We start from the raw sequence: 27324 nt of genomic DNA on the forward strand, positions 1-27324 counted from the left end.
TGTGGCCACGGCTGGGGACATCTTAGGCTGTTCACCTTGTAGGGTGGATTTTCTTTGGGCAGCAGGATCCCCAGCTTTTCTCTGGAGAATGGGGTAGTCTCTTTCTAGAGCCCTGGAGTCCTGGAGGTGGCCCACATACAGTAGGGCTGTTGAGGACATTTCTGATGGCAATAGCCAGGCTGCCTACAGTGATGGCAAATCCAGGCTTAGCGGTCTAGGATTTCTTTTTATTATGATTATTTTATTTATTTTTATCTATTTATTCCCTTTTGTTGCCCTTGTTTTATTGTTGTAGTTATTATTAATGTTGTTGTTGTTGATAGGGCAGAGAGAAATGGAGAGAGGAGGGGAAGACAGAGAGGGGGAGAGAAAGACACCTGCAGACCTGCTTCACTGCTTGTGAAGCGACTCCCCTGCAGGTGGGGAGCCGGGGGCTCGAACCGAGATCCTTAAGGCTGGTCCTTGCACTTTGCGCCACCTGCGCTTAACCCGCTGCGCTACTGCCCAACTCCCCGGTCTAGGATTTCTTGACTGATTGGGCCTTGGGTGCTGAGGTGGTGTGGTATTGGCCCAAACACTTACCGGACAGTGAGTCTGTCTTTTGTTCCTTGCCAGTTCTCTACAACCCTTTTGTCTGATAAAAATCCTCCTAGTTGTTAAAACGTTGAAGGTTACTTCTGTTAGGTTTGTTATTTCAGTGTGAGGCCCTTTCTCCAGTCTTGGAATTTCTGTTGAATATTTAGTGTTAACTAAAAATGCATCATCAAAATTGTCCAGTCTTTCCCTGGGTCAAGGTCCACGTCGGTATGTTTATTCATAGAGTCCAGCCTTGAGTTGGGAAATAAACAGAACTAGATTCTCAATGATATGCAGACTCATTTCCCTAGGTTTCTCACAATTCACTTGTTACTTAGGGACAATTGCCTTTTATCCTTTATCTGAATTCAGTTACAGTGCTAATGTCCTGTCAGATGAGATCAGGTTGTAAGGATAGAGCAGGAGAGAGAGCATAATAGTTCTGCAAAAGACCTCTGCTCTGGAGGCTCCAGAGGTTCAATCCCCAGCACCACCATCAGCCAGAACTGAGCAGTGTTCTGATTATAAATAAATAAATAATTCTAAATATAAATTGTGTAATGAGACATGAAAGATCTTTTGAAAGATTTCCTAGCTTGGTTTCAGTTTAGGCCAAGTCTGGAAGATGGCACAGTAGATAAAGCATTGGACTCTTAAGCATGAGGTCCTGAGTTGAATTTCTTTCTTTTTTTTTTTTTTTTTTTTGCCTTCAGGGTTATTGCTGGGGCTCAGTGCCTGCATCACGAATCCACAGCTTCTGCAGGTTATTTTTTCCCCTTTTGTTGCCCAGGTTAGTTTTATCGTTATTATTGTTATTGATGTTGTTGTTGGGTAGGACAGAGAGAAATCAAGAGAGGAGAGGAAGACAGAGAGGGGGAGAGAAAGATAGACACCTGCAGACCTGCTTCACTGCTTGTGAAGTGATCCCCCCCCGAAGGTGGGGAGCCAGGGGCTCGAACCCGGATTCTTATGCCGGTCCTTGCGCTTTGTGCTATGTGTGCTTAACCCGCTGCACTACCGCCCGACCCCCTCTGAGTTCAGTTTCTAGCAGTGTATGTACCAGAATGATTCTCTTTCTCCTCTCTCTCATTAATAAATGAGAGGGAGTTGGGTGGTAGCGCACTGGGTTAAATGCATATGGCTTGAAGCGCACGGACTGGTGTAAGGATCCTGGTTCCCCACCTGCAGGGGAGTCACTTCACAGGCGGTGAAGCAGGTCTGAAGGTGTCTGTCTTTCTCTCCCCCTCTCTGTCTCCCCTCCTCTCTCCATTTCTCTCTGTCCTATCCAACGACGATGACATCAACAATAATAACTACAACAACAATAAAAAAAAAGGGTAACAAAATGGAAATAAATAAATAAATATTAAAAAAAAACAAGGGCAACAAAAGGGAAAATAAATAAATATAAAAAAATAAATGAGAGACCATCTTTTTTTAACATGGAATGCTTCATGAATCTATGTGTTATCCTTGTGCAGGTGCCGTGCTACTCTTAATCTTCTCTGTGTCGTTGCAGTTTTAGTATATGTGTTGCCAAAGCCAGCACAATAACAACCACAAAAAAATCTTACCAACAACAGCAAAAAAAAAAAAAAAAAAAAGGTTTGTAGCATGAGGGGAAGGGACATACATGCATAGCCCTTCGTGTCCCCCGTCACCTCGCACAGTCTGTGCTTATCTAGAGTGCAGAATGAGGGCAGTGCAGTGGAGGCAGTGATGATGGCCAGGGCTGAGCAGTAGCGTCTTGTTGAGGAATCTGTGGTGCCACCCGTAGGCCACACTCAGGCTGCCAAGCTTGTTCTGGGTCCAAATTCCAATGGCAGAGGACTCTCAAGCCCTTTTTTTTTTGTTTGTTTTTTTAACCAGAGCACTGCTCAGCTCTGGCTTATGGTGGTGTAGGAGATTGAACCTGGGACTTTAGAGCCTCAGGCATGAGAGTCTCTTTGCATAACCATTATACTCTCTACGCCTGAACTTTTTCTTTAAAACACAACACTTCCCATAGCTTTTACAGACAAGGATAACACTCAACCCAGCATAGAGAAACCCAGCAAAGGGCTTCCTTCTATCAGCTCTAAGGCTCACCAGGAGGAGCAGTTCTGTGGGTGGGGGTGTCCCCTTCTGCCTAGAAGCTCTGGAATCCATTGCAGACGTGGCATTTGGACATAAAACATGTTGTGGATCGTAGTCCATGCCTAGAAACCGGACCCATTGCTGGCTCTAGTACCCACCTGGAACTAGGACCAGGACTGGCTGTCTCAGAGTCTCAGCCAGGTAACTTATGGGCAACTTACCACTTGATGCAGCAGAAGTTTATTGGGGAGAGTTGCAGGACTGCTGGTGGCAGCTGCAGATGGCGGCGACCGTGGCTTGGCTTGATGGCACAGGTGGCATCAGTTAAGCTGTGCCTAGCAGAGGCAAGAGGGATTAAGGAGAGAGTGAGAGAGAGATCAAGAGACACATAAGGAACATCGCAAGGCTGTCCCGGGATAAGAGGATAGCTGGATCCCCAAAGAGAAGGGGGAAAGTTTTGCACAAAGTAATCCTGTAAGTAATAAAGTAATCCTTAAAATGACCATGATTAAGTTATTATTGTAAGCAAATCAACTGAGAGGTTACTTCTATTTGATAAGTCAGTAATTAGAATTGACCATAGCATATTTGACTTTAGCAAGGTGTAGAAAATTCTAGAACACTTTGGTTAATGTTTAGAAGTAGACATAGCATTTTATTTAGCTGATAATGCTCAGTTTAATATAACACTGGCAGGATGAGATGTTTCTGATCTATTGAGCTTGAAAGCTTATGTTACTTGAGTATTTCATAGTTAAGCTCGACAATTTATACTCAGTTTCAAAAGTCTGTTAGAGGGTCATTGAAATAGCTTGCTGGGCGGAGGGTAGATAGCATAATGGTTATGCAAAGAGTCTCTCATGCCTGAGGCTCCAAAGTCCCAGGTTCAATCCCCCGCACCACTATAAGCCAGAGCTGAGCAGTGCTCTGGTGAAAGAAAGAAAGAAAGAAAGAAAGAAAGAAAGAAAGAAAGAAAGAAAGAAAGAAAGAAAGAAAGAAAGAAAAGGAAGGAAGGAAGGAAGGAAGGAAGGAAGGAAGGAAGGAAGGAAGGAAGGAAAGAGCAAGCGAGCTTGCTTGGATAATGTGCTGGTTTAACATGTGCACAACTCAAGCTCGAGCCTCGACACGTTAAAGGAAGCTTCCATTCTGTGGTCTCTGACTCGCTCTGTCAATAAGAAAAGAAAGAAGAAAGGAAGAGAAAAACCAAGAGCCAGTTAGTTTAAGAGCAGTGCCATTCATTACATTGGACCAAGAAGAAACCAAGCATTGGTTCCACCTAGATACACTGACCGCAAGAATTCTGTAGGAATTTTGGTATCTTTTACCTTGACTGTAGAGTCTCCTTTTTCACGTTTCACATACCGCAAACCTTCTATTTATTGTATGCTTAATCCACTCAGCCTTTTAAAAAATTTTTATTTATAAAATGGAAATATTGACAAGACTATAGGATAAGAGGGATACATTTCCACACAGTTCCCACCACCAGAACACCCTCCCCTGATACTTTTCCTATTCTTTAACCGTCTGGGAGCATGGACCCAGGGTCATTATGGGGTGCAGAAGGTGGAAGGCCTGGCTTCTGTAATTGCTTCCCTGCTGAACGTGGGCGTTGACAAGTTGATCAGTACTCCCAGCCTGTCTCTGTCTTTCCTTAGTGGGGCAGGGATCCCTGTGGAGGCAGGACTCCAGGACATATTGGTGGGGTCGTCTGCCCAGGGAAGTCATGTTGGCATCATGGTAGCATCTGGAAAAAAGTGACTGAAAAAGAGTTAAGATATAAAGCAGAACAAATTGTTGACTTATCATGAAACTAAAGGCAAGAATATTGCAGATGAAAATTTTTCCGTTTTGGAAAAGGCTAGTAAGTCTATTTTAGGTATATTCCAAGGGACCCATGACTTTACTAGTTTTTGCCTGAGCCTGACATCTAATATGCAGGTGGGCCCAGGTTATTGTCTGGGTAGATGGTGTCATAGTTGGAAAAAGGGCTAGAGAGCTGGATCAAGGAAGAGAATAGCTTCCAAATATGGGAAAAGTATATAAATATTGTTAACTGTAAACCCCACCAGTTTGATCTGGGCCCCACATTTAGCCCAGAAGCCTGTGTAGCCTCTGCATCCCTGTAGGTCTGAGCTCGCATTCTGTGGTCACGGCTAGGAACATCCCAGGGTGCACTAATTTCAGGACCCATCTTCCTCAGGTGGTAGGTAGAGTATGTTTTCCAACCTCCTTTCAGAGAATGGAACATTCTCTACCATTGTTGATCCACATTGTGGGAAAGATCTTGTAGGGGCCCATTATGTTGTTCCTGATGGAGATGACCAGTGACAGTGGCGAGAGGGATCTGTTAGAGGTCTAGGCCCATCATGTCTGCATGGGAATCCCAGGACTCTCCGACTAGGGCCCCAGGTGATGGGGTGGCCTGGTAGTGACTAAAGAGTCTTCATTGGGTGTTGGACGGTAGCACAGCAGGTTAAGCGCACATGGCGCAAAACGCAAGGACCTGCTTAAGGGTCCTGGTTTGAGCACTCGGCTCCCCACCTGCCGGGGAGTCGATTCACAGCCGGTGAGGCAGGTCTGCAGGTGTCTTTCTCTCCCCGTCTTTATCCCCCTCCTCTCTCCATTTCTCTCTGTCCTATCCAACAACGAACGACATCAACAACAACAATAACCACAACAAGGCTACAACAACAAAGGCAACAAAAGGGGGAAAATGGCCTCCAGGAGCGGTGGATTCATGGTGCAGGCACTGAGCCCTAGCAATAACCCTGGAGGTAAAAAAAAAAAAAAAAAAAAAAAAGAGTCTTCATTAAAGTATGCCAGTCTCTTGCCTTTATTCAGCTTTTGTAGTCATTACTTTGACAAGGTAATCTTTGGAGTGACTGAGGGACGTGTGATAGGAGGTAGGTGAGGAGGGTATCTAGGTCTAAGTAGAAACTATTTCATTAGGTACTTTATGGTGTCTTTCTACCTGCTTGCTGCACTTACTGACTCACTGCAAACTATTGAGCACTTTTGCTCTGAGATATATATTTCCCCCCAACTTGTGGATACATATGTATATATGCCCTATCTCATGGGCCCCGGTCTGTATCTAGGTTCTGAGGTTTTGTTAAGAGGTGCACCACCCAAAATGGAATTAGGGAGTCCTATGAACTAGGAAAGGTCTCACCGGGGTAATGCAGCTGAAGGGTTGACATTCCACACCTGACACGGTCTGAAGTGAAGCATGCCGAGCTGTCCTGGTTGCACTGCCCACTCAGCCTTTATTTGATGTCATTACCTGTCATATGTATTCATCTTCTTTTTCACTGTCCTTTGTGTCTTCAGAAGAGAGAAAAACCACTCCTCATGCATTGGCAAAGACATATACACTTAGCCAATTATGAGATACTCCTGGTCTGCCAAGTATTCAGTAATAGTTTTGTCACTAACTCAGTGTCACTAGATTAGATTCACTATTATCCATTTACCTCTGGAGTCCTTTCTCTTCGGTTAACAATTGGAGATTGCAGAGTCAGTTAACAACACTAACTCACTTACATAGCCAAGATGACAAATATTTTAAAATTCCATTAAAGTTTTTAAGTTGCAGACAAAACTCACTTGTATTTAGTGCACCAGACATGTTTTTAACGAATAAACATTTTTATGTGACAACGCTTCCCACAGGGTTGAGGGTGTCAGATAAAGTCAAATGTGTAGGTTAGTTTTCCACAAAGAGAATCTACAGTGTTGTTAAAATTTCGGAAGGCTCTTGCTGGGCGGGCTAGCTTCACGGGCGGGTAACAGAGACGCGGAGACAACGGCTGGGCAGAGAAGCTGTATTTCTTTATTCAGGAACAACGATTCATAAACTAAGACAAACTAATCACCAAACAGAACTCTGCTGTCTCTTTGCAGCGGCACAAGCACTCTTTTTCTTACTCTCGAACTCAGGAACCCTCTCCCTTACTCTCCAACTCAGGAACTCTCGAACTCTCGTACTGGGGAACCCTCTGAAACTCTGGCACTCTCGAACTCTGGCGGGTTTCCTAGGGGCGGGGCCAAGCAGGCCCGCGAAATTAACAGGACTGATGCAATTCTCTTGGCGGGGGAGAACTAGAACCCAATGTAAAGCATACAACACTACAGCATATTCTAGAGCCCTTTAGAATATCCCAGGCCAGCTCTTGGATCAATTACAGATCCTTTTATAGATTCTTTTTTTTAGAATTTTGACTTCCAGGAAGAGTTGTCATTTTCAGAGGTTTGAAGAATATGACCCCAGGTGCCAGACAGTGTTGCACCTGGTTAAGCGCTCACATTACAGGGTGCCAGGAACCAGGTTCAAGCCCCTGGTCCCCATGTGCAGGGAGAAAGCCTAATGAGTGCTGAAGCAGGGCTGCAGCTCTCTCTCTCTCTCTCCTCCCTTCTCAATTTCTCTCCATCTCTACCCAATAATAAAAAATAAAAAGAAACACAAAAATGAAATATGATCCCCACTTACACCAAAATTTCCCTTTTTATTAACAGAAAGAGCATTTTTACTTTTTAAAAAAGGCTTTTATTTATTTTTAAAAAATATTTATTCCCTTCTGTTGCCCTTGTTGTTTTATTGTTATTGATTGTGTTGGATAGGACAGAGAGAAATGGATAGAGGAGTTGAAGACAGAGGGGAGAGAAAGACAGATGATGACTGCAGACCTGCTTCACCGCTTGTGAAGCGACTCCCCTGCAGGTGGGGAGCTGGGGGCTCGATCCAGGATCCTGTGCCAGTCCTTGCACTTTGTGCCACCTGCACTTAACCTGCTGTGCTACCAATCGACTCCATAATTTTTTTTTTTTTTTTTTTATGAGAGAAATACAGAGAGAGAGAGAGAGTTCAGAGTATTGCTCAGGCCTGGTTTATGGTGGAGCCAGGGATTGAATTTGGGACCTTGGAGTTTCAAGCATGAATTTTTTATTTTCTTTATTTTTATTTTTTGCTCAGGCAACACTCAGCTTACAGACTTTTAAAATTTTTTTATTTTTATTAATTTAAATTCTTTATTATTTAATCTTTATTTAGATAGAGACAGAAGTCGAGAGGGAAAGGGGTGATAGGGAGAGAGACAGAGACACCTGCAACACTGCTTTGCCACTTGAAAGCTTTCCCCCTGCAGGTGGGGGATGGGGCTCAAATCCAGGTCCTTGCACATTGTAACATGTGCACTAAACCAGGTGCACCACCACCCAGCTCCACTTACAGATTTTTTTTTTTTTTACCAGAGCACTAATCAGCTCTGGCCTATGGTGGTGTGGGGGATTGAACCTGTGACCTGTGACTCCAGAGCCTCAGGCATGACAGTCTGTTTGCATAACCATTATGCTATTTACCCCCACCCTTTTTTTTGCCTCCAGGGTTATTGCTAGGGCTTGGTGCCTGCACTACAATCCACTGCTCCTAGGAGCTTTTTTTTCCCTTTTGTTGCCCTTGTTGTTTATCATTGCTGTTGTTATTGTTGCTGTTGTTGATGTCATTGTTGTTGGATAGGACAGAGAGAAATTGAGAGAGGAGGGGAAGACAGAGGAGGGGAGAGAAAGACACCTGCAGACCTGCTTCACCACTTGTGAAGCGACCTGCCCGCAGGTGGGGAGCCAAGGGCTCGAACCAGGGTCCTTACAACTGTCCTTGTGCTTTGTGCCATGTGAGCTTAACCTGCTGCACTACCACCTGGCCCCTGCTTACAGATTTTTAAAATAATTTTTTAATTTATTATTAATGGTATGTTACAAGATTATAAGATTACAATTTATAGTTCCACACCACACTCACCACCAAAGTTCTGTCTCCCTACCCTCCCAAAAATAACCACTATAGCTCTCACAAGTCTTACAAACCATTTGCTTGCTTCTGTTTTATTTGGATTTTTTTTTTTTTTTTTTTTGGCAAGGTCATGTAAATCAAATCTCTAGATTCCACATATGAGTAAGACCTTCTGGTAGTGTAGTTATCTTTCATCTCTTTACTTATTTTCCTAAGCATAATCACCTCCAGTTCTATCCAAAGGACATAATGTCATCTTTTTGACTACAGAGTAGTATTCCATAACTTCTTTAGACAGTCATCTGATGATAAGCACTTAGACTCCTTCCACTCTTGGGCTATTGTGAATGACACAGCTGAGTGGAAGGGTGCATGTACCCTTCTGGCTAGTGCTTGAGTGTCCACTGGCTAAATGCCTCAGAGTGGTACTGCTAGATCATAGGGTACTTCCATTTTGTTGTTGTTGTTGTTTTGTTTTTGTTTATTTTTTTCATTTTTTCATAGTTTCTTTTTCTTTATTTACTTTTATTTTTATTTATAAAAAGGAAACACTGACAAAAACCATAAGATAAGAGGGGTATAACTCCACACAGTTCCCACCACCAGAACTCTGTATCCCATCCCCTCCCCTGATAGCTTTCCTATTCTTTAACCTTCTAGGAGTATGAACTCAGGGACATTATGGGGTATAGAAGGTGGAAGGTCTGGCTTCTGTAATTGCTTCCCTGCTGAACATGGGCATTGGCAGATTGATCCATATCCCAGCCTGTCTCTCTCTTTCCCTGGTGGGGCAGGGCTTTGGGGAAGCAGGGCTCCAGGACACATTGGCGGGATTGTCTGTCCAGAGAAGTCCAGTTGGCATCATGGTAGCATCTGGAACCTGGTGGCTGAAAAAAGAATTAACATATAAAGCCAAACAAATTGTTGGCTAATCATTAACCTAAAGGCTGGAATATTTCAGATGAAGAATTGGGGGGGGGGTGTCTCTGTTTTGTAGATAGTTAATAGTCCTATTTTAGTTATATTCCAAAGAGCCCATGACTATACTAGTTTTTTTTTTTTTTCTTTTTCTCCTTTTCTTTCTTTCTTTCTTTTTTCTTAACCTGACATCTGATGTGCAGGTGGATACAAGTTATTATCTAGGGAGATGATATCATGGCTGAAAAAAGGACCAGAAAGCTGGATCAGAGAAGTATAAAGGAGTATAAATATTGTTCACTGTAAACCCCATTGATTTCATGTGATCTGGGGCCCATATTCAGCTTAGGAGCCTATGTGACCTCTGCATTCTTATAGATCTGAGCTCACATTCTGTGGTCATGAGTAGGAACGTTCCCAGCTGCCCCAATTTCAGGACCCATCTTCTTCAGGTAGAACATAGAGTATGTTGTCCAGCCTCCCTTCAGAGGATGGAATATTCTCTACTATTGTTTATCCACATTGAGGGCAAGGTCCTATGGGGGCCCACAAAGGGGTCTATTGTGTTGTTCCTGATAGAGATGACCGGTAACATTGGAGAGAGGAATCTATTCGAGGTCTAGGCCCATCATGTCTGTTTGGGAATCTCAGGACTCCCCAGCTAGGGCCCTAGCTGATGGGGTGACCTGATAGTGACTAAAGAGTCATTGTTAAAGTATGCCAGTCTCTTGCCCTTATTCAGCTTTTGCAGTCCTTGCTTTGATAAGGTTAGCTTTGGAGTGAGTGAGGGAAATATAATAGGAAGTAGGTGAGGAAGGTATCTAGGTCTAAGTAGACACTATCTCATTAGGAACTTTATGGTGTCTTTTTATGTCTTTCTACTTGCTGCATATACTGTTTTTTATTGTTTGTTTTTTTGCCTTCAGGGTTATCACTGGTGCTCTGAGCCAGCACTAGGAATCCACTGCTCCTGGAGGCTATTTCCCCATTTTGTTGCCCTTGTTGTGGTTATTATTATTGTTATAGCTGTAGTTGTTTTTGTATAGGACAAAGAAATCGAGAGAGGAGGGAAGACAGAGAGGAGGAGAGAAAGACACCTACAGACCTGCAGGTGGGGATCTGGGGGCTCAAACCAGGATCCTTAGGCTGGTCCTTGCGCTTTGTGCCATGTGCGCTTAACCTGCTGCGCTACCTCCCAGCCCCCCACCTCATTTTTATTTGTTTAAGGACTCTCCATACAGTCTTCCAAAGGGGCTGCACCAGTCTGCATTCCCACCAGCAATGCAGCAGAGTTCCCTTTCCTCCACAGCCTCTCCAGCACCTGTCATTTCCTGGTTTGTTGATGGAAGCCATTCTCTCAGGTGTGAGCTGGTATCTCTGTGTAGTTTTAATTTGCATTGGCAAGAAAATCTTTTGCATAACCATTATGCTGTCTTTCCAGCCTTCAAATTTTCACTTTTTTAAAAATACTCAGTTAAAATTAGGTCACGGGAGTCGGGCGGTAACGCAGCGGGTTAAGCACAGGTGGCACGCAAAAGCACAAGAACCGGCACAATGATCCTGGTTCAAACCCCCAGCTCCCCATCTACAGGGGAGTTGCTTCACAGGTGGTGAAGCAGGTCTTCAGATGTCTATCTTTCCCCCTCTCTGTCTTCCTCTCCTCTCTCCATTTCTCTCTGTTCTACCCAACACAACATCAATAACAACAACAATAATAACTACAACAATAAAACAACAAGGGCAACAAAAAGGAATAAATAAATATTTTTTAAAATGAGGTCACATTTTAATAAAATTGAAGACTATGATTTAGCCATTTTAAAAAAATTTTAAAACAGCCAGGATCCTCCCACTTTTTTTTTTAAGAGAAAGAGGTTTGACCTGTTTTATTGTCTATTTTTTCCAGACCGAGAGAAAGAGGTCTGACTAGTTTCATTGACTGCTTTATATGTCTGAATGACCAGACCATAGGATTCTTAGGACAAGAGCTCTAGAATATAAAGCATTTCGGTGGACAGGAATGAAGTCCAGAGGTGAGTTGTAGGTAGTGCGTTTAGCCCACAGCACATCCCACCCTCTATCTGGAGACAAAGGGTTGACACTTCCATTTTTTTTTCATTTATTATTATTATTATTATTTTCCATGATGTTTATTGTTGGGGCTCTGTGCCTACATGACGAATCCATTGCTCCTGGCAACCATTTTCTTTTCTCTTTTTTCTTTTTTCATTTATTTGGATAGACACAGATAAATTGAGGAGGAAGGGGAGATTGAGAGTGAGAGGGACAGACACCTGTGGCACTACTTCACTACTTCTGAAGCTTTCCCCCTGCAGGTAGGGACCAGGGTCTTGAATGGGGGTCTTTGTGCATGTGTGCTCTGCCAACACACCAGCTCCTGACCCCAGGTGGGCTTTTCTGCTGGAACTCGTAGGGGCTAAAGCAGCAGATGACTACTTGCAGTAGTTGTCCCGTTTCTTAGTGGGTGGAGCACCGCAGCTCAGGGTTGAGAGTGAAACCTGCAGCAGACTGGGTGGGAGTTAGCACAATAGAAGAGAAATAAGGTCTGTACACCCCGTAGGGCCACCAGATAAAGTAGTATTTGTCCGGGAGTGTGTAGAGGACCTGAGTGATTAAGTCAACAGGCAGCCAAGTTATAAAGAAGGTCACAGTTTATTAGAATAGGCAAGCAGTAAGGGCCATTTTCATTTCATTTCTTTTCTCTTTTTTTTTTTTGCCACCAGGGTTATTGCTGGGGCTCAGTACTGGCACTACTAGTCCACTGCTCCTGAAGGTCACTTTTTCTTCTGCATTTTATTGGGTTGAACAGAGAGAAAATGAGGAAGAGGAGGAGAAAATAGAGAGGGACAGAGAAAGACACCTGCAGACTTACTTTGCTGCTCGTGAAGTGTCCCCCCTGCAGGTAGGCAGCTGGGACTCGAATCCGGTCCTTACACTGGGTTATAGGTGTGGGTAACTGGGTGGTAACCACCCTGTCCCCTCTGGGCTACATTCTTTTGGAGTTGCTCAAGAAAATAGCTTCTCCCTGCTTTATCTCATACATGAAGACAGGGCTCTTTTTTTTTTTTTTTTTTTTGCCTCCAGGGTTATTGCTGGGGCTTGGTGCCTGCACTAGGAATCCACTGCTCCTGGAGGCTATATTTTTCCCCATTTTTTGTTGCCCTTGTTGTTACAGCCCTTGTTGTTGTTACTGTTATTGTTGCCATTGATGTTGTTGGATAGGATGGAGAGAAATCGAGAGGGAGGCAGAGAGGGGGAGAGAAAGATAGACACCTGCTGACCTGCTTCACTGCTTGTGAAGCGACTTCCCTGCAGGTGGGGAGCCAGGTGCTTGAACTGGGATCCTTATGCTTTTTGCCGTGTGTGAGCCCCCGATAGGCTTCGGCAGTATTCCACAACCTAGGGAAGCTTCTCTATCAAAGGTCTTTTTAAAAAAAATTAATTAATTTATTTATTCCCTTTTGTTGCCCTTGTTGTTTTAATGTTGTAGTTGTTATTGTTGTTATTGATGTCATTGTTGTTAGGACAGAGAGAAATGGAGAGAGGAGGGGAAGACAGAGGGAGAGAAAGACAGACACCTGCAGACCTGCTTCACTGCCCGTGAAGCGACTCCCCTGCAGGTGGGGAGCCGGGACTCTAACCAGCATCTTTGTGCCAGTCCTTGCGCTTTGCACCACCAGTGCTTTACCCGCTGTGCTACTTCCCGACTCCCTCTATCAAAGCTCTTAACTTAGGTGGACAGCAAACCTCAATGTTTGGATCATGTAACTTCCTTCCAGTGCTGAGAGGAGTTTTACTCACTTACCTTTTTACTGGTCGTGGGGTGGCTTTGGTTGCAAAGCTGTGTGACTACATTTTTGCTCAGCTTTGCTTGCTTAGGCTACCCACCTGCGAGAGCCACATTTATGAATTTATGCTACAGAACCTGGTGTGTGTAAGATGTGGAGGTGGAAGGGATAGAGGAGCTCTGTGAGTGACCAAGAGGAGTAATGGCAGGAGAATAGGACAGGAGCCAAAGGGAAGGAGGCCAGAGTGGGTAGTGGCTTGCTTCTAAGGATGGGGTCTAGGGGAGTGCTGTCTGGCTCAGCCGCCTCCCTTCTGGGGGTCTCCCAGCACCCAGGTATGACCAGGGCTGCTTCATCCAGACCAGTGATCCTTTTCCCTGGGGCAGCTGCAACACCTCTGGCAAGTTGGCCTTGAGCCTCAGTTTCCACATCTGTGAGATGGAGAGACCCCTCCACATCTTAGCCATTGGAGAAATGGCTCAGGATGTCATTGGTTGCTCTATCAATGTCACCACCTGTGAAACAGGGACACCCATGCCAAGGGTGGGTCGGGTCCCCTCCTGGTGACAGTGAGGGTCAAATGAGTGCTGACTGACCAGGAGTGAGCTGGGGGGTGTGTGGACATGGGGGATTGTCTGTCCTATTCTGGGAGGGAGAGAAATGAGGGAAGAGTGGCTGGGGGCAAGGTGGCAGCACAAACACCCTCCTCTTGCCCAGTGGGCACCCACCTCCGTTGGATCCCCAGCGTTAGCATTCGGGGGACACTGTTCTATGCCCCAAGGCCAGAGTGTCTTTGTTTCTCATCGCATGATAGCACCTCTCCTCCCATCCAGCTGTAAGCCCCACCTCATGGGCATCAGGGCTCCCTTCCAGAAGTTTCTTCAGACATTCAGGCCAACAAACAGCATGTCCTGCTGTGAATGGTGCTGTGCCTGGGAGCTCAGTGGAGAGGACACTGGCATCACTCTCAGGAGATTAGAGGTGGCTTGGGCAGCGGACGTCTCCAGGCGCTGCCAGCCTCCTGAGTGCGGGGGTCGCAGTAATCATGCCATGAGGAGTTAAAAGCCAGGAAATCCAGGATGCCCAGTTTTGAACCCTGGTCTCGCCACTGCTTCCTGTGTAACTGTGGGCTCTGTTTCTCTGGGCCTCACTGTCTTTGCCACTGACATGGGGCAGGTGCCCTGCTTTGGCTGTTTCAGCAGCTCAGCTCAGTTTCCAGTGGGCCTTCATAGCTATCCTTCCAGAAAGAGCCTCCTGACTCACCCCTGTCTCCGCAAAGATCCGACATCCTGGTGCAGAGATGCCCTGGCACTGCCTCCTTTTGTTTGAGGTCCCAGTGGGCAGCGTTTGTCTTTCTGTGCCCATTGAGCAAGCACAACCATGGCTGCCACAGCTGGCTCCCAGCTGCATGGTGCCGGTGGCTTCTGTGGTGTAAATAAATACTTCGAGCAGAGCCCATCTCAGGCTTCCCACAGTTTAGAGATCTCACAGCAGGACCTGGGGTGAGCCTGCTCGGCACCCAGGCATTTGGTGGGTGTTCAGTGAAAGCTGGCTGAGGAGGAGGGAAGGCCCTAGAGACTGTCAGCTAGACTCAGGGTCTACCAGGCTATCCTGGGCTGCAGAAGGGCTTGCAGGGGACCAGGGAGCCACCCCTAAGTAGCCCACCAGTGGGATGGCGTGCAGAGGAGATGGTGTCTCCCTGCTTGGAGCCCCCCACACCTCTGACCCTGCCTCACCTCTACTCCAATTCCTCCCCCCCGGATTCCCTTCCATTTGGGGTCCTGCCTAGAATGGCCAAGCTGAACCTTCATCTTCAGCCTGGCAGAGCCTTGAAAAGTGGTCCACATAGGTCCCAAACTTTCCCATTCCGATCCTCCTCCGTGAGTATTTCATGCACTGTTCCCTTGGTCCTTGGCATGAACACACTGCCTGTCCATAAAAATAGGAATATCGCTGTGCCGTGTACTCACAGTAACCTGGACAGAGGTCTTGTCATAAGCCCAAAGCAGGTGGTGAAGTTGAGGCAGAATAGGTGTGAAGGCTGACCTACCCTTCCTTCCCCCCGCTTTATTATTAGTATTTTTTAACCAGAGCACTGCTCAGCGACCTGCCCTTTCCATCAGAGCTTCAGCCTCCTATATGCAGGGAGCTCCAGTCTCCCGGCTGTGACCCAAACTGCATTGATCCCATTCTTTTTTCTTTTAGATTTATGAATAACTGCCCAAAGTGGTGGGGGGGGAGGGAAGGAGGGAGAGAGAGAGAGAGGACCAGAGCATCACTCTAACACATGTCTTGTTGGGTATCCAGCTCAGGAACTCATGCTTGAGAGTCCATTGTTTGTTTGGTTTTTGGCCTCCTGGGGCTCGGTTCCTGTGAATTCACCACTCCTGGAGGCTACTTTTTCCCCTTTTGTTGCCCCTGTTGTTTTATCGGTGTGGTTGTTGTTATTATTATTGATGTTATTGATATCATTGTTGTTGGATAGGACAGAGAGAAATGGAGAGAGGAGGGGAGGACAGAGAGGATGAGAGAAAGATAGACACCCGCAGACCTGCTTTATCGCCTGTGAAGCGACTCCCCTGCACGTGGATCTTTGCGCCATGTGCGCTTAACCCGCTTCGCTTAACCCACTGCACTACTGCCCAACTCCTGAAAGTCCATTGTTTTATCCATTGGTGGCCAGGGCAGCAGTTGGCAGATGCGCTGTTAGGAATGGAACTTGGAACCTGTGCTCTTAAGTCTAGAGCTCTCCTTCTACACCCCTCCTGTGCTGCCCACTGGGGCCATTTCTCTCTGGTGTTTGTTACTGTGTGTTCCTGATGGACTGTGAGCTCTGCAGACCAAAGGGAGCTCCAGCGAACAAATGACTGAATGAATGAACGACTCAGTCCTGCTGTTCTGCCCAGTCTTGCCCCTTCTCTGTCCTTGATGGCAGGCAGGGCTTCCCTCTCAGAAGGCAGCCTCATCTAGCAGGCTGATCACAGGGGGACTGAGGCCACCAGTGGGGTGGAGCGCTTCCACTCCTGCTGGAAACAAGCCTGGCGGGAGGGGGCTGGCAGGGTGGGCACAGGCTGTGCCCTCAGTCCAGGTTCCACAGTACCTTCCTTGCCCTGCCTGCAGTGGAAATTCCCTCATTGGCTTCCTTGCTTTCATCTTCTCAGTCAAAATAAAGCCAGAACAATAGGAATTATTCACACACCTAGTCACTTCATTGTTGTACAGATTTAGAGTTTATTTGGCTCCAAACTTCAGTTCCCACTGAAGTGGGAATGTCTCCCCCTACTTTGCCCCGCCCCAAGTGATGAACCTGGGTGGGAAAGCTATGCTGGCCCAGACCCAGAACTTTCCAAAAGCAGTGACCCACGTTGGGGTCTGAGGGAGGGTGGGCAACAGAGGGTGGCTGCAGAATTGCGGCTGCTGGCACCTGGCACCCATGATGGAAGAAGACTTTCCAGACTGTTGGCCCCCACCTCAGTCGTCCAGTTGGGCTAGGTTGCTGCTGTTTGTCCTGCTGCTCATCGAGCACTTACTATGTGCTGGGCCTTGGGCCAAGGACTTTGTCTGCATGATCCCAGCGACTACTCCCAGCTTCCCAGGAGGTAGGCGGATGCTGTTCTTACCCTCATTGGCATTTTGAGGGGGCCTTGGGCAGGGAAATGGTTGGCCTGGGGCTGTGACCTCCCGAGTCCCTCCACAGACCCCCTCCAGCAAGGCTTTCCGAGGCTTAGATGCCCAAAGGTGCCCCGGCCTTCAGGTTGTCCTCCTTGTGACCCTTGTGCCACTCCCCTCTGGGTGCCCTGCTGGCCTCACCTGGGCCACCTGGGAGATTTACAGATTTCCCAGGCCTGCACCCTGCTGAGTCAGACTCCTCTCCTGAAGGAGGGGCTGGAAACCTGGGGCTTAAAGGCGGGCTGCTCTGCATGTCCAGGCGGCTCCAGGGACCCAGGAGCCCCCTGACCCCTTCCGCCCCGTCACCTGGCCCCACCTGTGTTCAAGGCACCTGCTCACAGACCCTGCACCGCCGCCCCAAGTCTGCCTGTGTCATTTTATACCCCCTGTGTGGCTCCCCTGCAGCTTGCTTCACACTTGGGGACAAGCTGTGTAGGTGACACTCCTCTTGCTGCACAGGAGAATGGCCAGGAAGGGGAAACCTGGCGATGACAGGGGAGGGGCTGGCTGGGCTCCCAGACTGGGCAGCCAGGCACACTCTGGGAGGCAGCACTATGCCTAGCATGAGACGGCGTTTGATTAAAAGAAAAAGGTCTTAAATAATTTTTGGAGTGGTGGTTGTGAGAGTCGCAGGTGAGGGTCACTTTTGGGAACCAGTTTTAGGTGCAAGGGGACCTCCCTGTCTCCCCTCGGTCCAAGATGGTGACACTGATGGACACATGAGTGTGGCTTGCGTGGGAGTGAGGGGCGGGTGCACCCTCTTATGATTCTGTCTCAGGAGGCCCAGGCAGTGGTGCCAGATCCTCTTGTCCCTTCATTTGTGGACACTGAGTCCAGGACAGGGAGGTGACTTGCTGGCTCTGACAGTGGGAGGTTGCTGTGGAGGAGAGGAGAGATGAGCCCAGCTGGCTCCCTGCTGGTCATAGAGTACTTTCACACACACTGTCCTGTCCAGTTTCAGGAGAGCCACTAAAGTCCCCACCCTCCTGCCCATGTCCCAGGTCAGAGAACCTGTGGGTTGTGTGTGTGTTAGAGGGTTGAGTGCTGACAGGAGCCCTCTGCCTGGGCTGGAGGTGGTCGGGCCCTCAGCCTGGAGAGATGGGAGGAAAGTAGAGAAAGATCTTGGAAGTGGTGCAGTGCCAGAGTGCTGGACTTCAGAGTGTGAGGTCCCAAGTCCCATCCCCTGTGCCAGCGTTAATGGTCTGGCTTTCTACCTACCTTGTTCATAAATCTTTTTTGTTTTGTTTTTGTTATTTTTAGAAAGAGACAGAGAGGCGGGAGTCCGGCTGTAGTACAGCTGTTAAGCGCAGGTGGCGCAAAGTGCAGGGACCGGCCTAAGGATCCCGGTTCCAGCCCCCGGCTCCCCACCTGCAGGGGAGTCGCTTCACAAGCGGTGAAGCAGGTCTGCAGGTGTCTGTCTTTCTCTCTCCCTCTCTGTCTTCCCCTCCTCTCTCCATTTCTCTGTGTCCTATCCAACAACGAAGACATCAATAACAACAGCAATAATAATTACAACAATAAAAAAAAGGGCAACAAAAAGGGAAAATAAAGAAATATAAAAAAAAAGAAAGGAAAGAGACAGAGAGGCAGAGAGAAAGAAAGAGTGAAAGAGACCACAGCACCAAAACTTCCTTCAATCTGGTGGGGCCCAGACTCAAACATGGGTCAGGCACATGGCAAAGCAACGTACTATTCCAGTGAACTATTAGGCCAGACTAATGATCGATTTATTTTTTATTGGATAGAGACAGAGGGAGCTTGAGAGGGGAGTGGGAGGTGAGAGGGAGAGAGAGAGAGACATCTGCAGCTGTGCTTCACCACTTGTGAAGCTTTTCCCCTGCAGGTGGGGATCAGGGGCTTGAACCTGGGTCCTTGTGCACTGTAATGTGTGCGCTTTACCAGGTTTGACACCACTTGGCTCCTTTCTTTTTTTTTTTTTTTTTTTTTTTGCCTCCAGGGTTATTGCTGGGGCTTGGTGCCTGCACCATGAATTCACTGCTCCTGGAGGCTTTTTTCCCCCCTTTTTGTTGCCCTTGTTTTATTGTTGTAATTATTATTATTGTTGTTATTAATGTCTTCGTTGTTGGATAGGACAGAGAGAAATAGAGAGAGGAGGGGAAGATAGAGAGGGAGAGAAAAAGACAGACACCTGCAGACTTGCTTCACTGCCTGTGAAGCTGCCCCCTGCAGGTGGGGAGCCTGGGGCTGGAACCGGGATCCTTGTGCCGGTCCTTGCACTTCGCGCCATGTGCCCTTAATCCATTGTGCTACTGCCCAGCCCCCTCTTTTGTTTTTAATTTGCTCTTTCCCCCCTTTTATTGTCCTTGTTGTTTTATTGTTGTTATTGATGTCGTTGTTGTTGGATAGGACAGAGAGAAATGAAGAGAGGAGAGGAAGACAGAGGGGGAGAGAAAGATAGACAACCGGAGACCTGCTTCACCGCCTGTGAAGCGACTCCCCTGCAGGTGGGGAGCCGTGGATTTGAACCAGGATCCTTATTGTAGTCCTTGCGTTTTGTGCCATGTGCGCTTAACCCGCTGCCCACTGCATTACTGCCTGACTCCCCCCACCTTTTTTTTTTTTGCCTCCAGGGTTATTGCTGGGGCTTAGTGCCTGCACCATGAATCTACTGCTCCTGGAGGCCATTCCCCCCCCCCTTTTGTTGCCCTTGTTGTTGTAGTCTTGTTGTGGTTATTGTTGTTGATGTCGTTTGTTGTTGGATAGGACAGAGAGAAATGGAGAGAGGAGGGGAAGACAGAGGGGGAGAGAAAGACAGACACCTGCAGACCTGCTTCACTACCTGTGAAGCGACTCCCCTGCAGGTGGGGAGTCGGGGGCTCAAACCAGGATCCTTACACCGATCTTTGCGCTTTGTGCCATGTGTGCTTAACCCGCTATGCTATCGCCCTCCCCCCCTTTTTTTTTAAAGAAAGGAAAGGTGGAGAGGATGCTTCTGCCCGGCCACAACTTTGCTCTGTGGCCCTCTTTGGGGCCCCAGCTCTGGCCCTCCTTGAGGACTTCCTTGCACTAGAGCACTCTGAGGCCAGGGGAGTGGGGCTGGGAGAACCTGGTGTGTCCTGTTGGCTGGAGAAGGCTGAACACAGAACCCATGGGCAGCTGGAGAAGCTGGGTAGTGGAACTTTCTAGAAGAATTGTTGGGGACCAGAAACCTGAGCACAAACCCAGAAAATAGAACAGTAGCCCCCCCCCGATTATATCCAGAGCAGCTGGGACACAGAATTTGAGGGATTGCTTGGAGTAGCAGGCCTTGGATATCGTAAAGGTCTTGAGGAATATGCTTGGCTGATGTTGGCCAGAACCTGAAAACCAGGTCCCAAGCCTGTAGTGGGGAAATGGAGGTCCAGAGCCTCATGTCCCCAGAGGAACCGTTAGCCAGAGACGTCCCCACAGCTGGCAGGTGCCTGACTTATAGCAAGTCTTTGCCCCTCTCCAAACCTCAGTTTCCTCTTCTGTGAAGTGGGTTGTTGTGGTGGGGGGAGGCGCTGCTCTTGGTGCCCAGGGTCTCCTGGGAGGTCAGCAGCATTACTGAGTTGGGCCCGGCCCCCTTGACCCCAGAGAACTCCCTTTTTATCTCATGCTGCCCACTGGACTGCTATGTCAGGGTGGCACTGAGCCTACTGGCCTACTTGGGAGCACATTATGGGCCCAGGGGTCGGCAGGGCTATGGAATCCCGTAGTTGGCACAGGTGGGAGGCCCCAGGGTGCTGAGGAGGAGGGTGTGGAAGTGCTCCCTGCCCTCTGGTGAGGACTTCCTTGGTATCCCTGGTGGAGACTGCTGGGGGGAGGGAGGTGGGGGGGGGGCTCAGATGCACAGAGGGAGGAGCAGCTGGAGAGTAACTGGGCCCAGGGAGAGCGAAAGGGCTCATTGCTGCAGCTGCTGCAGCTGCCCAGGGGCCGCCCTGCCGCACCTGTGTCTTGGGGCGGCTCCGAGCGGGAGGTTGGCTGTGGTGCTCAGGTTCCCGGATCTCAGGAGCTGTGGGCTCTGAGCCAGGTGTTGCCTGGTAGCCTCCCTGAGCCCCTCTGACAGACCGTGTGAGCTGGCCTCCCCTGCCTCCCTTGGGTGCCTTGGCCCACAGGTGCAACCCCTTTCCTTTACTTGGCAGTGGCTTGAGGAGCACCTGCTATGTGCAGGTGTGGTGCTGGGTGCTGATCACACGGTGTGGGGGTGAGGCTGCTGGTGGGAAGGATACCCCCATTTGAAACTCTGGTTATATTTTCTTCTTCTTCCTCTCCCCATCTCCTTCCGGCCCCTGCTTTGTTCAGAGGGCCCCCAAGTCTGGCCTGATTGCCCGTGTCACCCCTCTGCCCCCGCCATCCACTGGAAGGGACATGCGTGTGCACTCCGCCCCCAACAAGGCGTGTGCTGAGCCCAGGTCTCACAGTAGGCAGGAACGACCAGGACTCTTGGCCAGTTCCCTGAGACCCAAACCAGACCTGAAATCCCAGTCCTATCAACTGAACAGTGCAACTGTGTGGATTTGGAGAGGGTCTCTCTCATTTAATTTTCTTCATTCGACAGACTGAGGTTGACGCCTCCTCTGCAACAGGTTGTGTTCTGGGGTTCCAGGGGAGTCTGCAGCCTGTAGGGGGTGTGGGTGCACCCACAGCTCACAGAGGCCTCCACAGCCTGGTGTCGGGGAGCCTGCAGGGAGTGCAGAGCAGTGAACCCTGGACCAGGCAGCAGGTATGTGAGGGAGTGAGATTGCACAGAGACTCAGCCTCCTGGGGGATTTGTACTTTATCTCTGGGCGGTGGTTCGGGGCTCACTGCGAGGGGTGGCCCTGGGTCTGGCTGGTGCTGGGCTCCGGGGAAGCAGGCAGGTGTCCTGGGGGAAGGTGAGGCTTCTTGGGACAGTGGTGGGGAGAGAGGTAGGGTGTGAAAGGTGTGGGACATTAGGTGGACAGTGATGGGGTGTGGGCTGGGAGAGGGAGGAGGAGTGGAGGGAGGAATGCTTAGAATGCCTGGGACTGTCCAAGAGTCCTTGGGCACCAGGCCAGGTCACGGGTTATCAGCTCAGTGGACGGAACAGCCCTGAGTTGGCGTTTTTCACACCTGGTCCAGAGTAGGGCTGGCCCGGGTGGCTGGAGGGCACCCTGCAGGCCTGCTCCTCTTACCACCCCCCCCCCCACTCTGGCCTGTCGGATTCCCCCGTGCCCCCACTCACTATCTGCAGCCCTGTATGCATGGGAGGGGCACCCATAGGCTGTCACTGGCTGCATCTGCCTGGGAATAGGGGACTGTGTACAGTAAAGCCTGCACTCGGTGATCTGCTGGGTGAGCCGTCTCCCACCTCAGTCCCACCTCAGCCACAGCTTTACTGTCTGCTCACCCAGTGCCGAAGGAGGACCGAAGAAGGGTGGGGCCCCCCCGCCCCCCCCACCCCCCACCCCACCCCCGCCCTCTGGCCTCTGGGGCTGACCCAGGAGCTGCCGCTCCTCACTGAAGTGGCCCTTTGTACTTTGTCCCAGAGAACAGGCCTGCCTGGCCGGAGGGACTGGTACTGCCAAGGCTGCCTGGGCAGGACCCTGATGACTTCAGCAGGGCCAGAGCAGGGATGTGGGCTGCCGGGTGGGGGGCCACTGGTGAGCCTGCAGCCTGGCTTCCCAAACCAGGCTGTTCTGGTCACTCAGAGTCTGTCCATGTTCCCTTTGGGTTTCAGGATTGAACAGAGCTGCTTGGGGTTCTGCTGGGAGCCGGGCTTTGTCAGGGTGGGGGGCAAGTAGAGAGCCTCCGTGACATGGCCCAGGCAACCCTGCTGTCCTGTGGTCCACATTCCCAGCGGGTGTTGGGGTAGGGGACAGACCTCCAACACATAAACAAGGAGACAGATGGCTTCCGCAGGAGAAGTGTGCAGAGGCACAGCCGGGAAGGTCTGTGAGGTGGCCAGCATGTGGAGATCTGAGGGGAGGGAGGTCCGGGCAGAGGGGCAGCCAGTGAGCCTGGGGACTGAGGCTGGTGTGGACGGGGAGGGGACAGCAGTGAGGACGCAGGCACAAGACCGGTGGGGCCTAAGGACACAGAGCAGTGTGTAGTTATTGTTCACGATGGGGCTTGGGGCAGAACATTTGTTGGGAGTTTGAACTCGAGGCAGGTGGGGTGTTGTGGCCTGAATGGGGGTTTGCAGTGATAGGCTTTGGGGGGGCCCAGTGCCAAATAAAAACTCAGGGCCCCTGTTCAAAAATTAAGAGCCTGGCATGGATGCTGTCACAGTGGCTAGAGCATTTGAACTCTCAAGCATAAGGTCCCAAGTTCAACTCCTGGCATCACATGTTCTCTCTCCCTCTCCCACCCTCTCTCTGTTTCTCTCTCTCTCTCTCTCTCTATCTCACCCTCTCACCCTCCCTCTCTCCCCATTACTATTATTTTTTTAGAGAGAGAAGAAGGAAGGCCGAGAGTGTGCAAGAGGCCACAACAGGAAGCTTCCTTTGATGCCATGGAACAGGACTGGAATCTGGGTTGTGCACATGGCAAAGCAGTGAGCGCACTGTCCAAGTGAGCTTTTTTTTTTTTTTTTTTTTTTTTTTGCCTCCAGGGTTATTGCTGGGGCTCGGTGCCTGCACTATGAATCCACGGCTCCTGAAGACCATTTTTTTGTTGTTATTGTTATTGTTGTTGGGTAGAACAGAGAGAATTTGAGAGAGAAGAGGGGAAGACAGAGAGGAGGAGAGAAAGACAGACACCTGCAGACCTGCCTCACCACTTGTGAAGTGACCCCCCTGCAGGTGGGGAGCTGGGGACTCGAACCGGGATCCTTGCATGGGTCCTTGTGTTTCGTACTATGTGCGCTTAACCCAGTATGCTATGGCCCGGCTCCTCCCCCCCTATTAGCTATTTTGCTGGCCCCTATTTCTCTCTTGTTTATAAATAAGTAGAATTTCAAGACTGTCCCCTCAAACAAAGAGGAAGGAAGGAGGCTTCTGAGGAGGAGGAGCTCTTTGGAGGGGAGCACTTATGGCCTTTGTAACAGCCAACTAGACAGTGGGGCAGTGTCGGGGGTGGGAGGATTGAACCCCAGCTCTGGAGCCTAGATGATGTTTCCCTGTTTAATCCTTTTGGGTGAGGGCTAAGAGAGTCAGATGGGACATTATGCTGTCTGCCCAGGATCACCAGAAGGAAGAAGGGCGAGGGTGGGTTTTGTTTTAGTTTGTTTTGTTTTACCAGAACACTGCTCAGCTCTGGCTTATGGTGGTGCAGAGCGTTGAACTTGGGACTTTGGAGCTTCAAGCATGAGAGTCTCTTTGTTAACTCCCCACACTCCGGACACACACACACACACACACACACACGGTTTATTTTATTTCATATGAAAAGTGATTGAAGGAGAGAGAGAAAGAGTGCACCACTCTGGTACATGTAGCATCAGTGATAGAGGCAGGTGCCTTAGGGGCTAGGCGGTGGTGCAGCGGGTTAAGAGCATGTTACAGGGCAGGGGGAGATAGCATAATGGTTATGCAAAGAGACTCTCATGCCTGAGGCTCCAAAGTTCCAGGTTCAATCCCCTGCACCACCATAAGCCAGAGCTGAGCAGTGCTCTGGTCAAACAAACAAACAAACAAAGAGCACGTCACAGTGCTCAAGGACCTGGGTTTGAGCCCCTGGTCCCCACCTGCAGAGGGAAAGCTTTGCAAGTGTTGTGAAGCAGGGCTGCGGGTGTCTCTCTTCCTCTTTCCCTCTCTGACTCCCCTACCCTCTCTATTTCTGGCTGTCTCTATCCAATAAATAAAGATAATAAAAAATTAATAATAATAAAGAGCACATAGTGAGGGTTCGAGCCCCCGGCTCCCCACCTGCAGGGGAGTCGCTTCACAGGCAGTGAAGCAGGTCTGCAGGTGTCTATCTTTCTCTCCCCCTGTCTTCCCCATTTCTCTCCATTTCTCTCTGTCCTATCCAACAACAGCAGCAATAATAACAGTGGGGAAAAAGATGACCCCCAGGAGCAGTTGATTCGTAGTGCGGGCACTGAGCCCCATCAATGACCCTGGAGGCAAAAAAAAAAAAAAACAAACCAGGTGCTTCAGGTGTGCAAGTCCAGCACTCTCCCACCATCACAACTTCCTGCCCTCTGTGGGTAGGGTTTGATTCCAGCTCCCCTTAAGCCCAGATTCCAAGAGTCCTCTGCCCCCCCGCCCCCCTCCCTGCAGGCCCTTCCCCTTGTGTCCCATTTCACTGGGAGGTGTGCTCAGCCTGGGACTGGCTAGTCTGCTCAGCCTGGGCCCTGTGGGGAGGGCCAGCTGATCTTCTACCCTTTGGGGGGTAAACTCGGGGCAGAGCTGGCCTTTCTCCTCCAGATGGGTTGGGGAGGGAGGCTTGGGGGGGGAGGACTTGGGGGACCAGGAAAATGTGACCCATCACCCTGTGTGTGTTGGTGTGTGTGTGTGTGGGGGGGACTCAGTCCACTCTCCTTGGGCTGCAGGTCCCTGATTCTGGGCTGGAAGAAGCTGGCTTCTTTCTTGGATCAGAAACCCTGTAAATAATTAACCAGTTGTCCCACTGCCCCAGCCCCACCCTGAGTGGACTCTGGCCTCCTCGCTTTCTTCCTCCTCTCTCCTGGATGTCCCCCCCCCCAGCCTCCCCCCACCACCACTTGTGGCCAGGGAGCCCAGCTAGCTACCCTGTGCAGAAGCCTGGAAGCCCTGCTGAGTGGGGTGGGTCCATTTTACAGAGGGAGACACTGAGGCACACAGCCTGGGAGGGGCTTGACACTCACAGCCTGCAAAGCAGGCGGCAGATGAGCAGGACATTTCCCTCCAGTCTGGGGTGTGTGTGTTGGGGTGAATAGCTGAACTGTTTGTGAAGAAAGGGGAGAAGGACCCCCCACCTTCCAACAGCGTAAGTGCAGCAGCTTCATCACCATCTTGTCTGTGTCCTTCTCCCGGGAGGAGTCTGGAGCAATCACCGCTGAGGGTGGACCAGGCGTGGAGCCAGGCCGTCTAATAGCTGTTTGGGGGAGATCTTCTCAAGGCCCCCCAGTTTCCCCTCCAGGTGCAGCCACTCCTAGCTCACGTGGAGGCCTACACCCTGTCCCAGGCCTGCTTGTAGTCAGGTTCAGCTCCTGGGGAACAGCCTTCCCAGCCCGGCCTCCCCTGCCCTTGAGACACTGGAGCCTGACAGACGACTTTCCACACTCTCACAAGAGCCACATGCCTCCATGTCCCACCTGTGTCACCACATCCAGCCGCTGCTTAGAAAGCAGGACACAGTTCACAGGGACCTTCTGCCCGGAAAGGGGACCCTTGCAGCGGGGACCTAAGTGTGTTCCTACTTCCCAGCAGCAGGAGCTGTTCCAGCTGGGGGTGATGTGGGGTACCTAGCTTCCCTACGAGGAAACTGAGGACCAGAAGGTGAGGTGGGAAGAGGCGGAACCCAGCCTGGCTGGGGAAAGGGGCGGAGCTGGCACCAGGTGGAGCCAAGGTCAGCGCCTACCTGGCCGCCCAGTTGCCAGCTGTTCAGTCTGGGGGTGGCACAGGCGCCACCAGCACGCCTTGCAGACCTGGCTGAGGACAGGGAGCACACCTGAGAGCTGTGATGGGCTTTACCACTACACCTGAGCAGCTTCCTGCTGGGGGTCACAGGCAGGTACCGGGCAGAGGAGTGTCGAGAGTCTAGAGGGGCTGAGGAGACCTGGCTGGAGACCTAGGCAGGGGGTGTGGGGCAGAGCGGGAGTCAGTCCTTATCTGCAGCACTTACAGGCTCCTCACCCTCCTCGTAGCAGCGGGCACTGGTGTGGGGTGACGTGGGGAACAAGCTGACATACTTGGCACATATGTTGGGTGGGGGGTCTGAGATGAAACTTTTTTTTTATTCGCTTTTGTTGCCCTTGTTTTTTATTGTTGTAGTTATTATTGTTGTTGTTGGATATGGTAGAGAGAAATGGAGAGAGGAGGGGAAGACAGAGGGGAGGAGAGAAAGATAGACACCTGCAGACCTGCTTCACTGCCTGTGAAGTGACTCCCCTGCAGGTGGGGAGCCAGGGGCTTGAACTGTAATCCTTATGCCGGTCCTTGCACTTTTCGCCACATGCACTTAACCTGCTGCGCTACCACCCGACTCCTGTCCCTTCTCTCTCTTTTTTTGGTTAACCAGAGCACTGCTCAGCTCTCGCTTATGGTGATGCGGGGGATTGAACCTGGGACTTCGGAGCCTGAAGCCCTTCTCTCTCTCTCTCTTTTTTTTTTTTTTGCCTCCAGGGTTATTGCTGGGACTCAGTGCCTGCACCACGAATCCACTGCTCCTGGAGGCCACCTTTTCCCTTTTGTTGCCCTTGTCTATCGTTGTTGTTGTTAATATTATTGTTGTCGTTGTTGTTGGATAGGACAGAGAGAAATTGAGGAAGGGAAGACACCTGCAGACCTGCAGGTGGGGAGCCGGGGGCTTGAACCGGGGTCCTTACGGCGGTCCTTGCGCTTTTTGCCACGTGCACTTACTGCGCTACTGCCCGGCCCTCCCATTCTCTTTTTTTAACAGACT

The 27324-nt window shown here is 49.8% G+C and overlaps 1 protein-coding gene and 1 pseudogene across 4 annotated transcripts in view; one reads left to right on the forward strand and one right to left on the reverse strand.

Annotated features, from left to right (window-relative positions):
• MGAT3 (beta-1,4-mannosyl-glycoprotein 4-beta-N-acetylglucosaminyltransferase) overlaps window positions 1-27324 on the forward strand; it is a 67221-nt gene that overhangs the window by 4069 nt on the left and 35828 nt on the right. The window contains exon 2 of one of the 4 annotated variants that reach the window (XM_060188988.1): window positions 21377-21541. The exons of 1 other annotated variant lie outside the window; for it this stretch is intronic. Coding sequence is in view for 1 of the 3 variants with exons in the window: in XM_060188986.1 (XP_060044969.1) it covers window positions 23286-23332 (47 nt within the window). In the remaining 2 variants the exon portion in view is untranslated. Of the gene's footprint in view, window positions 1-21376; window positions 21542-22903; window positions 23333-27324 lie in introns of those variants that run through there. 2 more of the 4 variants (XM_060188989.1, XM_060188986.1) reach the window with 2 other exon arrangements.
• On the reverse strand, window positions 2013-2125 carry LOC132538442 (U6 spliceosomal RNA; annotated as a pseudogene).

This window comes from Erinaceus europaeus, chromosome 4 (genome assembly GCF_950295315.1).
Source record: "Erinaceus europaeus chromosome 4, mEriEur2.1, whole genome shotgun sequence".
In the NCBI taxonomy this organism is placed as follows: domain Eukaryota; kingdom Metazoa; phylum Chordata; class Mammalia; order Eulipotyphla; family Erinaceidae; genus Erinaceus; species Erinaceus europaeus.